The sequence below is a fragment of the Puccinia triticina genome, chromosome 13A (genome assembly GCF_026914185.1).
Source record: "Puccinia triticina chromosome 13A, complete sequence".
Lineage (NCBI taxonomy): Eukaryota > Fungi > Basidiomycota > Pucciniomycetes > Pucciniales > Pucciniaceae > Puccinia > Puccinia triticina.
In genome coordinates this window covers 2,167,410-2,181,715 of record NC_070570.1, presented here as the reverse complement: position 1 = coordinate 2,181,715, position 14,306 = coordinate 2,167,410, and the positions used below count along the sequence as shown (strand labels likewise).

Here is a 14,306-nt window from a genome sequence, read left to right as displayed (position 1 = left end):
TCTGCAAATGAGTGACATGTTGGCAAATATGAAACCCCAAGTATTCATGTACTGACTGTGCCACCTTCTTTCAGGCTGTGATTGCTTTTGCCCGCTTTGTTTCAGCATGCCATGGAGCTCAGTTTTGCAGTTGCTGTTTCATGAGTCTCAACTTCCTAATTAGGGGAATCAAAAATGCAATAAAATTCATATTTGGAACCCCCTTGAGATTTTGAGGATTACCCAATGATGTTTTTTTTTTTCCATCCCATGTTCCTCATGCAGAGCTTATACAAGCCCTGAAGTGGCACTCTCCAGAGAGTTCCTGGCTGTAATTTCATCTGAGTTATGTACTGGTGTGTAGTTCATATCACCCATAACCTCTGTTTTACTTTAAACCCCATGATGAGTTTGACTGTAACCTAACATATGTTGAACTGATCAACAGCTCAGTCATTGTTTATTTTGAACTAGTGTTTATCTGTAAACCATGTTATGCAACTTCATACAACATGTATGAATGCTCTGACCGTTTGACAAGAATTACCAAAGATTCACAGGTATACTTTTTCCACACTTCTGACTGGAAGAGATGAGCATAAAAGCTTCCTTGAACACCCACACACTCAGATGGCCATGTCTCCCTACACCAATCATTCATCAAGGGTACATAAACACTGACCAGCCTGTCAGGTTGCTTGGCACATAGCTTCCAATTCAGTCTGGATGCTGTTTTAGATCTAGAGAATGTGATTACTGATGGGCCTGAAGCATGGATTTTAAGGGTTTTTTGATTCTTTTTACCTACATGGCTTGGCTGTACTATATTGCCAGAGTGGGCTCATTGCGTAATCAGAAGAACAAAAGGGGTCCTGGTGGTGCCTCAAATTTTGCCTCTTGATTGCTACAGCCCACAGTATTGGAACAACATAAGTGTATTTGAGCAGCAAAAATATCTCTAAATTCACAGCATACAGTCTTGAAAAAATCTCAGAGAAACTTCAAGCACTCTGCAATTCTAATCAAGTTGCAACCAACCCTGCCACCCATCATAACTCTGGAGATTCATCAGCTGGCAATGCCAGGCCAATCAGCACCTCAAGGGGTGCTTCTACCTCACCCTCCAGGATCTTAAGCATGTAGATTAGTTTTTCTTCTCTAATTGTGCTGTGTGTTTCACCGCTCCAAGGTCCTTGTCTATGATAGCACACAGTTTTCTAATATCTCCTGGCTCATGGATTCCTGTAATGCAAAATATATCTGATCTGAATATCAAATTTTGCTGGCAGGAGGCTGGGCCTGTGCATGATGGTGATGGCATGATGACTTGAAATTTCATGAGCATGTGTAATTTTATGGGAGGTGTGCAAGGTCATTGGATCAGCATGAGCGAAAGTGTCAGCGTGGGGGCTTGGTGAGTGATTTCTGATGTCCCCCCTGATTTTTGCGCGACCATCAGGGTGGAAATTTTCAGATAGCCTTTCACAAGTCTGCAGCAGAGGGCCTGCAGGGAATCCTGCAGCTATACCTTGACATGTATGATTGTTTGGCCTTCCCCCACATGGGGCATGGGGTGTGTTTGATTGTTGTGGCAAGATTGCTTGGCATGTTGTGAGCATGCCCATTGTTGGTGGGGTTGTGCAATATCATTGGATCAGCACAAGCAAAATATTCAGTGTGGGGGCTTGGTCAGTGATTTCTTATGTCCACCTTGGTTTTTGCGCAAACATCAGGGTGGACATTGTTACAAAGCCTTTCACAAATCTGCAGCAGAGGGCCTGCGGGAAATTCTGCAGCTATACCTTGAACAGCATCATTGTTTGGCCTTCCCCCGTATGGGGCATGTTCTGTGTGTGATTCTTGTGGTAAGATTTCTTAACATGCTACAAGTGTTTCTGATGACATTGGAGGTGTGAAAAGTCATTGGATCAGCACAAGTAAAAGTGTTAGCTTGGGGGCTTGGAATCCCATCTTTGCCCCAAAAATATGGCTAATCCAAAGATGTTGGCAGATGACCACTTCAACATGAAGTGGTCAATCTTCCGTTTGTATTTTCCTCATCTGTCTGGAATTGAAAAAACTGTGGTCTTGCTCTCTACGTGTTTAGATCTTGGTATGCTGAACATCAAACACTCCCTGACTACCTCATCAAGAACAGAGACACTAGAATTGGCTTTTAACATCAAATAAACAATCAAATGACACGCGCTGTGACTGGCTATGTTCAGGTGAGACGTGGTCCAGGTGAAATTATTGGTTGATTACAAAACCAAAATTGAAAATTTTCTCAAGCAACAAAATATTTCACTCCTTTCTTCTCATGTTGAATGAAGTTCTCCCTCCCTTCTGGCCATTTCTAACTTCTGTCTCAGCAATTCAAATGGATCTAAATGCAGCCATCCTTTTTGTATGGCTTACTTGTAACTAACACAAGCTTACTCCAAGTCACTAGTTAGAGTTGACATGAGATTGATTTGGAGATAGAATCATGAACAGAAATCAAGCTTGTATGATACATGCCTCCATATTTGAGTTCAACAAGAGTTCTGTAAAGAAACCACAGTATGGCACTCTCCAGAGAGTGCCACAGATTCCCCCCTGGTGAGTGTGCCAAAGCACACTCTGCTATAGAGGTATGTCAAAGCCCACTCTGTTATAAGAGTGTTCCAAACACACTCTACATTAACATTTTGGTGTGCTTTGGTGCAATAAATCTTTTGATCCCTGGTTAGTGTGGGACCCAACATGCACACTTAAAGTCAGAGAACTCCCAGCACTTACCTTATTATTTTCCTGTTCATGTACATTGACCATTTTTTATAACCACTTTCATCAATGTATCCCCAATACCCCTGTACATACTTAGATCAGCAGTTTTCAACCACTGTGCTGCAGCCTTCTGCTGCTTCTGCTGAAAATAGTGTTAGCTCAGTGGGCTGCCACTGATTCACCACTGATTTTTTGTTCAGATTTCCCCCATTTTTTTGACAGTGAGATTAATCAGCACCCCACCCCACCCACTTATTTGTAGCTCAGCTCAGTGGTCCCAAAAACCGCTGTGCTGACTGCTTTGCTGCACTGTTTGTAGCAAAGAGGTTTCAGCATTGTATATTAGTTGAGGGCAGTCAATGTGTATCAGTGTCACTGATACTGGATTGGGAACATAGCTGCACAGGTATTCCTTCACTCCAACCACCAAAGACAACTGCATACATGATGAGTCTTGGGCTCCAAAGTGAAAGGGAAGTCCTAAGGGAGCACATCCATGCTGCTGACATATCAAGTAACTGCACAGGTATTCCTTCACTCCAACCACCAAAGACAACTGCATACATGATGAATCTTGGGCTCCAAAGTGAAAGGGAAGTCCTAAGGGAGCACATCCATGCTGCTGACATATCAAGTTTAATTATCTGTTGGAAACAAGTTTTTGTATCAGTATATTGATCAGTTTGAATTTTTGAGACTAGTATGTAAAAGGTGCTTCACACAAGTCATGTCTTATCTAAAGTTGCACATAAATATGGCAAGTCTTGTGCACCTTGAATCCATATTCCATACTCTTTGATTTGACCCATTCACAAAAATCCAGTGGTGCTGAGTTTACCTCCAAATATATCTACCTTAGATACATCTTTCAGAATAATTTGCAGCTTATTTTTTATTGCAGTGAGTTGGTATTCTTAATTTAAACACAACAGAATGCTAAAACCAATGAACATTCATCTTCTTTTTGTTTTTGACAAAAAAGTTTCTACAAGTAGCAAGACAAACTATTGGTGCTACTGAATTACATCCATCAGAGGAAGTCATCAGTTCCAGTAGATCATCTGCAGAGAGCCCAGCCATCCCGGAACATTCTTTGGCAGAACTGATCACTGATAGTTTCACAGGCCTGCATGTGGGGTCATCAGATCCACCCAGGACCCCACCGGTTGAAAAAGAATGTTCAGTGAGCAAAGAGTTCAATCCCTTCCGTCCCCCCACAAATAATACGATTTTTTTTTCTTGCACATAGAATACTGACGTCATTGCTTTAGCTAAAAGGCAGGAAAAATAGGGTTTTTCTTGGATTTGAAGGATCTCCAAAAGTGGAAAAACACCCATCTGCAATAGTTGATTCAAAGGACACAGAGAATTTGGGGGAGAATGTAAGTTCACTGCTTCACTTCAGAGAAAGGCTTTTCTGAAAGCCAGAACACGTGATGAAGGCTGAAGCCAATAAACTCTACTTTCCCTTCCATTCAATCAACCTTGGTTGAATGTTTCAAGATGGTGAGTTATCAAGTGCTGGATGTGCCAAAGAAATGGTCAAAGACAAATCTTAACATTTTTTTATTCTTTATAGAAGAAATTACCTTGCTGTCCATTGTGCAAGAGCTATAGCTGTGGTTTGATCCAGGAAGAAACAAAAGAGAGCCACAATGCATATTGTTTGAGCTGCAGTTGGCAATGGAATTGGCAAGGTGGGAAGCGTGCCTCCAGCAGCAAGTAGAATAAAAACAGTCACAAGGAAACCATAGAATGATTGCACATTATAGTAGTTTCTCTTTCATAGTAGATCCACAGCCTGTGAACCTGGCTAGGATGAGGGGATCCTAGCCAATCTGGGATTCACTTGAGTAGCCATATTTCTGAATACCAGATACTGGATTCTCACATCTCCAATCATTTTTTCACATACCACAAATCACATCAGACTCATCCATGTCATTACAAGTTGAACACTATACCTGGATTTCACTTGGGTCTCTTGCTATCATTTAATCTTGACTACCTATGGTCAAACATTTGTGTTTTTCCTTTCTGCTTACAATTTCAAATATGTTTGGTTGTCCTGAGACTGCAAGTGGTGCCTTGTGTCCAGTTGGGATCCGAGTTCATGTGTCTCTGTTCCTCAGCACTTTTTCCGAAAGCAGGTGATCAGAAGCTGGGATCACAGGTGCCGGAGAGCCCTGACACTGGCTGCCAGGCCTGACTGTTACGAGATGGCAATCCAGCAGTGAGTGGACAGAGCGAGTGCTCAGTTACAGCGCTCACGAAGGACAAAGCAATCTCGAAGCTGATCCAAACCGTCCAATGCCACAGTCATCCCAAACGAAGCGTTCAAAGCCCAGGCCAAGGAATCGCTTTCTTTGTGTGAAAGAGCCGGGAAACCCCGCCGTGGTGCGAGGAAGAGTAATAGTATTCTTCCTCGCACCACAGATGGTACAAGGCTGGGACGAAGACTGACGGGAGGGACCCTCCAGCAGCGCCCGCGCTCGAAGCCTAGCATCAACCACGCAAAAAATGCTAGCCCACTCTGCAACTTACTCCCCAAAAACAATCTCACAACCCCCCTTCCACCACAGTTCACGCTTGAGAAGAGCCATGGGTGCGGTGGAGGACTTCCCATCAAGATCTGGGAGCCTCCCAGGAGCGATCAAGCCCGCCCAAAGCAGATATTTCGCTGCAGGAATCTGGACTGCTGGGCCCCGACTGTCGGGGCACCAGTCTTCCTTATCGGCGCTCTGCAGCCGACTTCCATCTGGAGCTCTCGTCTCTCTGGAGCTGGCAGTGTTTTCATTGGTCGTGGTTGATTGGTTTAGCGGAGTTCATCTACGATAAATAACGACAGGGCTGGTCAAAAGGATGGAGGACGAGATCGGTTGAGCATGTACATGTTGTTCAGCAGTGGACGGAGGACTGCGCAGATCCCTCGACGGACAAGGTGAGCTTTTTGGTGTGTGTTTAGAATAGCGGACTACAGAAATTGATAGTTTTGAGATTTTGATCTGTTTTTGAGCTTTCTAGTTATATATATGTAGCGATGAGAGCAAGAGAAAAGAAGATCAGCTTGTAATAAGACAGTATATAAATATATGAGCAACCGTGATAGACGACCGTCGTCAGCACCCGAGAGGCGGTGTGCAAGTCGGTCGACATCAAGTGTAGATAGGCTTGACGTTCAGGGCGGGACTCTCGGGGGCCGAGATGGTGCCGAGAGTCTTGGGGCCACAAATCGGGATCTGCTGTTCCTTGCGGAACACGCCCACTTTTTTCTTCAGGTGTTCGACCTCGTAGCCCCCCTCGATCACGCCCACGCGGAGCATGGCCAACAGATTGTGTGCCGCGTTGGAATGGTCTGTCAGAAGAAGAAGAAGAAAACGCCGGGTCGGTCAGCATCTGTGGAGGAAGCTGGCAGTGGGTAAAAATAGGCACTGACCATATACGCCGCCGTGGAAGGCCGTGGTGGCGTCTTTGCCGAGCCGGGTCTTGATGAGCGCGCGGCCACCGGGATGTTCGTCGATGAACTGGGAGACGTCGTGGATGAACCCGCCGACGACGATGAGGTCCTTGCCGTTCTTCTTATCGGCCTCTTCGACGAACTGCTCCCAGGTGAGGATGGGGAGGTCGTTGGAGGACTTGGGCCACTTGACGTCGCGGAAGTCCTGCTGGAGCTCCTTGAGCTTCATGCTGTACTGCCCCTTGCGCACCTCGTTGTCCGGGAACGTCTTCAGCTCCGAGGCTAGTCCTAGCATTGCTGATAGGGCGATGAACCATTTGGTGGGGTCGTATTGGTACCAACGGATCGCGTTCCGGAAGTCCTGCGGGAATTCGTGGTGGCTGCATGTTGCGCAAGGACAGGCGAATTTCAGTCATTCACTCGGCTCTCTCAGTATCGTGTCACCGGGGAGACTTACAAGTTGTGGTACCCTTCACCGATCGTGACAAAGGCAGTGACGATGTGGTCCCTGGGAGTGTGCTTGTCGTCAAAGGGGGCGTCTCCGAGCCAGTGGGCAAGAGAGTTGACACAGAAGGTGGAATGGTGAACGAATAACAAGCGAGCGGCCCCAGCGTAGAAGAACCCGCCTCGCCAGTCGCCCCAGCCGAGACCGGCGACGAGAGTGGGGAAGAAGAAGCCCATGCCGAAGATGAGGGGAAGGTACCAACGATGCTGCCATCGGACGACTTGGTTGCGAGACAGATCGGAGACGTCGGCGACGCCGGGCTTCCTTCGAGGCTTGACGACCATCCAGCCCACATGGCTCCACAAGAGACCTTTGTGGGCCGAGTACGGGTCTAGATCGGTGTCGGTGTAGCGATGATGGGCACGATGGCCACGGGCCCACCAGCGAATGCTCCCCTCGACGGCGCCTGAGCCTCCGAGGGCGAGGAAGTATTGGAGCGGAAGAGAGGCGTTGTAGGATCGATGGGCCCACAGACGATGGTAGCCCGCAGTGATGCCGAGCCCGGTGAAGTAGTAGTAGATGATCGACCAGGCCAAGGTTGCCCGGCAGAGGGGCGTGGTGAAGGCGCCGTAGATGGCCAGGACGGGGACGACGGTCAGGGCCAAGGTGGAGATCACATTGATCTCTCGATAGAAGTTGTGCCAGGTGATGGGCGGGAGTGGTTTTTCCTTGCGCAAGGTGCGTTGGACGTAGCCTGGAGCGGATATACGAGTGTGAGTAAGCGCCTGTCAAGATAGAGAGATGAGGTGAAACACGGGTTGTTTTTTTTTAAGCTTACTGTCGTCATCGACCGCAGTTTCCTCGTCGTCTTCCCAGGTGTTGCCAGACTGTGGCCGGAGGCCGCCCAAGCCCTCCGATTCGCTGAGATCGGAGTCGGGGTCGTAGTCCGGCAGGTTCTTGCGCTGGCGCTGGCGGAGATGCGGGGCGGCAGTGGCGGCGGCGGCGGCGGCGGCAGGGGCAGGGGCGGGCTTGGACATGTCTTGCGGGATGTGTGGGGGTGGCCGAGTTTGACAGCAGGGCAGCTGTTAAGAAGGTGATCCGATTGAGCACACGCACGCACTCGAGATATGCTATGGGAGATCGGGCTCAGGGCGAGCGTGCAAGGGGAGACGGTAAAAGGGTTGCAAGCTAGCAGATCGGAACACGGTTATGTTTATCTAGACAGTTTGCGGGTGGGGAGGGGGAAGAGGAGGGAGATGAGAGGTTCCCCTGAGTGAGTACTCTGTATCCCTACCGTGGGCGGTCTGTTGCGTAAATGTGTTTGTTTGTTTTATTTTATATCTTGCTGGAGGTGGGGAGTGGTCAAGAGGAAAGAAGTATTAATCCGAGGGGTGAGTGGTGGGTGTGATCGAGGTGGGCCAGGGCTGGTTTCGCTTAAGAGCAGGCAGGCCTTTCACAGCTCCCAGCAGCCGATTGACACAGGCATGTCAGCAGAGGGCCCCCGATTTCCAGGGAGACAAGCACTCCGCCGCGACGGCTTCACGGGCGCCAGGGCTCGCCCAGAAAGAATCCTTTGGGGCGGATGGTCGATGTATGCGCTCTCAGAATCGGAAGGGGCAAGCGACGCTGACGACGATGACGACGATCGGGAATCGGCTCTGGGAGTATGCAACACCAGCGCCATCATCAACACACCTCTTTCGCTCTCGTCGACAGTGGCTCGCAGCCTGCTCCCCCTGTGAACCCCACATGTCCCAGAAATGAAACCTCTCCTTGCCATGAGCCTCCCCCGCTGAGCCACTGCCCTTTGGCCAGTCTCCACGGGCTATCTCGAAGTCGGCTAATGCTATCTATCCAATCTAAGAAACATATACAAAATAGAACACATCCCAAATGATTTTGTCAATCCTCATTTTCTTTAGCTTTACGATCGATCGGTTTGCAGATCGGAGAATTTCAAACGCACTCCAGCCTTTTCGTCTGAAGGGAACCCATCATAATCTCGAATGCGGTGGCCACCTATGTAATCCACCCTTTCGTCCCTTTTTCCTCTTCAGAGCTCTGAGCCGGTATGTTACGTCCAACATGGATGAACGGTAGCGGAAATTAGCACAAGCCAAACATTTGCACAGTGTGTGATTTGTTTTCCCTCTGTCTTGCCCGCGGACATGCATCCGAAACAGACGTACCCACATCGATCCACAAGTCCACTGCAAAGAGGAGAGAGTGTGTCCAGGGCTTCGATCGTCTCCACCGGGTTTGTTCTGCTCATCAACACAACTCAGCTGACTCGCGGGCGGTTCAACTTCGCCGGTTGCGCTTTGGATGGCTTTGCTCATTTGGAAATCAGTATTCAATGGTGCCTAGAGATGTAAATAGTCAAACAGCTTGGAAATGTAAGGATATGTATGTATGATGGATTTAAATAGCACAGAATCATCAGCGGCTCGGTTCTCAAACATCGACATGCACTCAAGTTGCACCGGCTCGACACAAATAATTACGAAAACCCCTGCAACATGAGATATCCATGTTATCATGTTTGGTTATCCAGTTTGGCGGTGCAAAGACGGTGTGAATCCTCATCAGAAAGAAGTAAAAATAGACACAGAGAGCTTTAACCACAAACAGTTCGGCTCTATTGACTTCATTCAGGCAGGAGACCTTCCTCCTGATGTTTCGAAAGAGTCAGAAAAAAGGTGTGAATCCCTACTCCATTTCTTTCATGGTTGGTGAAAAAAAAGAGTCGTACGCATCCGCCGAAAAACCAACGTGCAGCGCAACCTGACTTGAAAGGTTTGGTCACTGTGGGATTCGAACCCACGCAGCTCGCGCTAGAGGATCTTAAGACCGCCGCCTTAGACCAACTCGGCCAAATGACCATGTGGCGGTGCGGAAAATTGGAGTATTCATACCGCGCTCCTCTCCCCCTCGACCCCGTTTGTTCTTTGTTTGTTCGATCCCATGATGGCCATCGAGATAACTGGGAATCTGGGATCCGCATGGATGGCGTGATCCAGGCTGCTCGAAGAGGAACTGAAAGGTGTACATACTTTTGAACACATGATTGTTGTGCACGTTTCGCAAGCCTTCGACGTCATGTCTGCGTAAATTGATCACTGGCCTGCGGCAGTAGCTGTGAAAGGCGAGTATAAAGGGCAAGCAGCCCTCTTGGCCCTCGATCCGGGCTGCACAAAACCCCTCCGCACCACTCCGTTCCTCAATCGACTACATGGCCTCGAACACTGGTATCAATTCGGCGCCGTACTTTGAACTCTACCGTCGATCGAGGTGAGCGTCTCCGGCCTTCCTTGCGGTCTCTCTCCGCTTTCGAAGGCGAGCTGACTGACCCGAGCTTCCTTGTCCCCTTCGCAGTCTCGGACTTGCGCTGACGGACGCACTCGACGAACTCATTCAGAGCGGACACATCAACCCTCAACTCGCTTTGACGGTGCTCAAGCAGGTCAGGAAACTCTTGAATCCATGTCCCTGACTGCCGATCCGAAGACCGCCGGCAGAAAACTGCCGCTCATAGCCCGATAGATGCTAAATCAAGATCTGTCTCGTTTGATGCACCTTAGTTCGATAAATCTGCTTCTCACATTCTTTCGGAAGAGCTACGCGCCAAATGTACAGTGAAGGGGCATTTATCTACGTACAGATTGTGCGACGAGGTACGATTTAAAATCCTTCATCCCCAAGATACCCAATAAAGGTGAAAAAGAAAGGGACAGAATTCTGAACACTGGCCCTCTTTGGTTATATACGAAAAAAACAGGTATGGACATTTTTATTGCATGATTCAACATTCAAGCTAGAAGGTGGAGATTCAGTAGGGCCAGTCAAGCGGGTCAAAATAGTCGCGTGTAAAGGAAATCCTAATGCAGGCCCCGCTCAATCCCAATAAATATTCGCATCGGTTTGATGCTGAGATCTTGGCAAGACAAACGCAAGGCTCGAGGATTACATATGTGTGCTTGCAATCATTGTCATGGATTGTTGTGCCCTTTCCTTTTGGATTTTCTTACGGTTTGATGACTTGAGTTAGAGTCAATTCTCACTAGGACAAGCAAAGCCCAATCAACAATCATACGAGTGTGGTGTTCAACCAAATAGCCAGTTGTATGGATGTGCACAGGCTTCATAACACACCTCAGAATTTGTACATAGTTTTTTCTGTGTAACTACCGTAATAATTTCTACAAAAATATATACACACTATTGGATCAATCCTGCCCATGCAAACTATTTTTGTTTCTTGATGTGATTATTCAGTGGCTGCCACATACCCCAGAATAGCAGGCCCTCCGTCTTGTGTTAGATTGAGAATTCTTAAGTTGTGTGCGGTTGAGTGTTGGAACACTTGTTGCACGTATTGCGCCAATCGAAGGGGAAGAGGGCAAAGTTGGACTCAAAGGTTTGCTCCGGCAGTGCCCCCCAAAAGGAAAGAGGCACTCACAATTCTAACCATACCCAAAGTATCAAATTTATGGTCTTCAAAGTCAAAATTCATGCATCTATAAATGTACAAATCCTAAATTCATACAAGTTTGTTTGCAGGGGATCTCACAGGACCCTGGAAACCCCCAAAGTATGTGGGTAACCTAAATGTATGGATTTTTAGGTTTTTTTTTTGCAATATGTTAGGCACAAAAATTGGTATGAATGGGGTTTGCAGGCCAAAAAGGCACCAAACATGGCACTTATATATGAATTTCTGCTGATACTCAGTTATATACGCTAAAATCTGCAGAGCCCTGCTTGTCTTTGGGGTTTGTGGGCTCGCCAGGGTGATTTTGCTCCATGCATAGGCACAAAAATGTATGAATCAGCCAAAAAAGTCATTCCCAAATCCCGGTGCCTCCCAATGTATGAATTTTGCCAAAATATTTGATTTTTGGTTACCCGCATCTATAGGGGGTTTTCAGGGTCCTGATCTCACCAATCTGCTTGGGCAATCTTTGGCTTTCCCAGTCAACAAAGTTTTATGAATTCATAATTTACACATTTATGCATGCATGAATTTCAACTTTGAAAACCATAATTGAGATGACAAGGAATCCCTCGGATGCTCAACTTATGAAGCAATGCTGAAATCCTGTTTGGTCCCTTGATATTTCCATGGCACGTTTCTGAGTTAGAAAAAGGACGCGTCCAGCTGAGTATACTAGGACGCGTCCAGATGCGTAGCGCGCATCTTGGCTGTTGTTCATAACCCCGGTGGGGATGGGCATCCGGTGGAAATAGTCGTTGACAGCTTAGGAGGCAAATTGCTTGAATAATAATAACGATTGGCCTGAAAAAGGTGGGAAGGGGGATTCTAGTGGGATTGTAGAAAAGCGAAGAATGTAGAATACACGAAAGGATGGACAACTACTCCTGCGCCGGTACTGAAAACTTTTTCTTTGTCCGTCAGAATGAAAATACATATGATCACAACGATAAATATAAAGAAAGATAATTGCTTCAGTCATGTGAAAATGTCGATGTTGGCAGCCATTTCAGGTGGCTATAAGCGAGGTGAATTTCTGATCCAACGTCGGTTCCCTGTCGATTCCAGAGTCAAGCAAAAAAAAAACGCTCTCAACACTTATACAAGAGATTGTGTAAGAATTAGGAAGACTGACCCTGCAATTTTATAATCGTATTCCTTGTCGAAGTTGAACCAGGCCATGGAAACAAATTCCGGCAGCGAGGACTTGGCGTCGCAGATCTCGTTAAACCATTTGACTTTGTCATCCAGGCCTCCACTCCAGCCAAGACTTTACGAATACCGGCTTGATCAGAAACTTGAAAGCGTATGCCATTGCTACGGACCAGTTTTTTTTTACTTACCCTGTCTCTCCGATTGCGAACTTGCGACCATCCACCGCATACTTATCATGGAAGGCTTTCATGGCGTCGAGGAAATCGGAGCCACTCAATTTCTTGGGATAGAAGTCGATTCCAACCAGGTCAACCGTGCTCATGTCATCCGGCTCATATTTGGCGTAATCTTCTTCTGTAGAGACATTGGGAGTCCACCACATCTTTACACTTGGAGCGATTTTTTTTATCGCGTCTGCCATGGCCGCCCAGCCAGCTTTGAAATCGGCCGCAGTTCCTTGGTAAGTACCATCAGTCTGATAGCTAAGAGATAAAACTCCAGATTAGCATAGCCCATCAAAAGTAAAGCTCGATTAGTCACTCAACTAGTTTACTTCGTGAGCGAAGCGTAGCCAGACTGGGATCCCCTCATCGGTAAAGTTTTTTAACACCTGGGCACTGGGTTTCCTGGCTACGTCAGTTTTCCACTCAATCTCACTCGAGTTTCACAGAAATGGAAGCGGGAAGATATGCGAACATAGCGACAGCTTGGCTGTTATCCCAGCTTGTGAGGCCTTTCCATCCACCGGTCGGCATAACTGCCGGTTGAAAAACACAGTTACAGGCCTTGACGTCGTCGATTATTGCGAGCAACTGGGAGCCATCGAAAGGTACCCCGGACTGTGCCTGGGCATACCAACCGTAAACGGATGCCTTGGTACCGATGGCTGAATTTAATTGCGCCATCGTTTGTCTGTTGCCGCCTGACGAGCCATCATCCGGCAAAAAGCCCAAGCTAAGAAAAAATATGGAAGGATAATCAGTAAAAGTTCTGAGCCGCAGAAGACAAGTTTCGGCCTACAAAAGTTCGCTCTTCTTCATACCGTTCTCCGGGAGCTCGGCGAGCAAACCACTAGTAAAGCTAGCTATCTCTGAAGAGTTAAGTACTTGAGATTGATTCGCACCAAAACTAGATGTATTGTTTAGTACTGTACCGTTTGCCGGAAAGGACGTATTGTAAAGCGAGCCATTAAGGGCTTGCGAACCGTTGGAGTTGAGTAATTGTGATTGATTCGCGCCAAGACTAGATGTATTGTTAAGCACTGTCCCGTTTCCCGGAAAGGACGTGTTATAAAGTGTGCCATTGAGAACTTGTGAACCGTTGATAGGTTGTGAGCCATTGATGGGCTGAGAATCATAAGAGGAGTCGTCGCTCCAGGAATCGTCATCTAACTGATTTTTAGACAAGTCTCTTTTTTCTTCGGCTTCATAACTAACGCCAATTGTATGATGAAGGTATTAAAGGTGATAAATTTTCATGACAAGATACGGATCAAACCTGAGAATGACTTTGAAATCCCTCACCTGCTGTCATCTCCGCCGTAATCGTCCTTGTCCTCCTCGTTGTCATAATCATCATCATCCTGAGCAGAATCAGCGTCCTGAGCAGCGTAATCGGCATCCTCATCAGCAGAATCGGCATCTTGGTTAGCGTAATCATCATCATCCTTAGCAGATTCAGCATCTTGGTTAGCGTAATCGGCATCCTCCTTGACAGAATCGGCGTCCTGAGCAGCATAATCATCATCTTCACTAGCATAATTAGCATCCTGATTGTCATAATCTGCGGCTGGATCATATGCTATTTGTCTTGGTTTTCGAGGGGAACTCCTAATTTTCAAGTCTTTAGGAAATTCACATCAGTGAATGAAACATGCATACGCAGATTTGTGAATGTGATTCGCGTTGCTTACTATGACGAGTTGCTCTTAAGTTGGACCTTCCGCGGTGTAACTTCGAAGGAAGCCCCGAAGATGATGCAAAAAGAACCTCGCAGAGGATGAAAGCTAG

General features: G+C 47.1%; 3 protein-coding genes across 3 annotated transcripts; 1 reads left to right on the top strand and 2 right to left on the bottom strand.

Annotated features, from left to right (window-relative positions):
• Positions 1 to 5,903: 5,903 nt before the first annotated feature.
• On the bottom strand, positions 5,904 to 7,687 carry PtA15_13A223 (uncharacterized protein; the record flags this gene model as incomplete). The annotated part of the gene is made up of 4 exons (XM_053162400.1): positions 5,904 to 6,103; positions 6,185 to 6,585; positions 6,663 to 7,404; positions 7,489 to 7,687. The coding sequence occupies 4 exons, from the start codon at positions 7,685 to 7,687 to the stop codon at positions 5,904 to 5,906; spliced, it is 1,542 nt and encodes a 513-aa protein (XP_053026379.1).
• Positions 7,688 to 9,882: 2,195 nt separating this feature from the next.
• Positions 9,883 to 10,557, top strand: PtA15_13A222 (uncharacterized protein; the record flags this gene model as incomplete). Its single annotated transcript, XM_053162399.1, has 4 exons — positions 9,883 to 9,941; positions 10,026 to 10,113; positions 10,232 to 10,324; positions 10,429 to 10,557. The coding sequence occupies 4 exons, from the start codon at positions 9,883 to 9,885 to the stop codon at positions 10,555 to 10,557; spliced, it is 369 nt and encodes a 122-aa protein (XP_053026378.1).
• A 1,594-nt stretch (positions 10,558 to 12,151) lies between these two features.
• On the bottom strand, positions 12,152 to 13,830 carry PtA15_13A221 (uncharacterized protein; the record flags this gene model as incomplete). Its single annotated transcript, XM_053162398.1, has 8 exons — positions 12,152 to 12,197; positions 12,278 to 12,412; positions 12,486 to 12,779; positions 12,843 to 12,914; positions 12,994 to 13,251; positions 13,318 to 13,606; positions 13,690 to 13,728; positions 13,821 to 13,830. 8 exons carry the CDS (start codon positions 13,828 to 13,830, stop codon positions 12,152 to 12,154), a joined length of 1,143 nt encoding a protein of 380 aa, XP_053026377.1.
• Between the last annotated feature and the right edge of the window lie 476 nt (positions 13,831 to 14,306).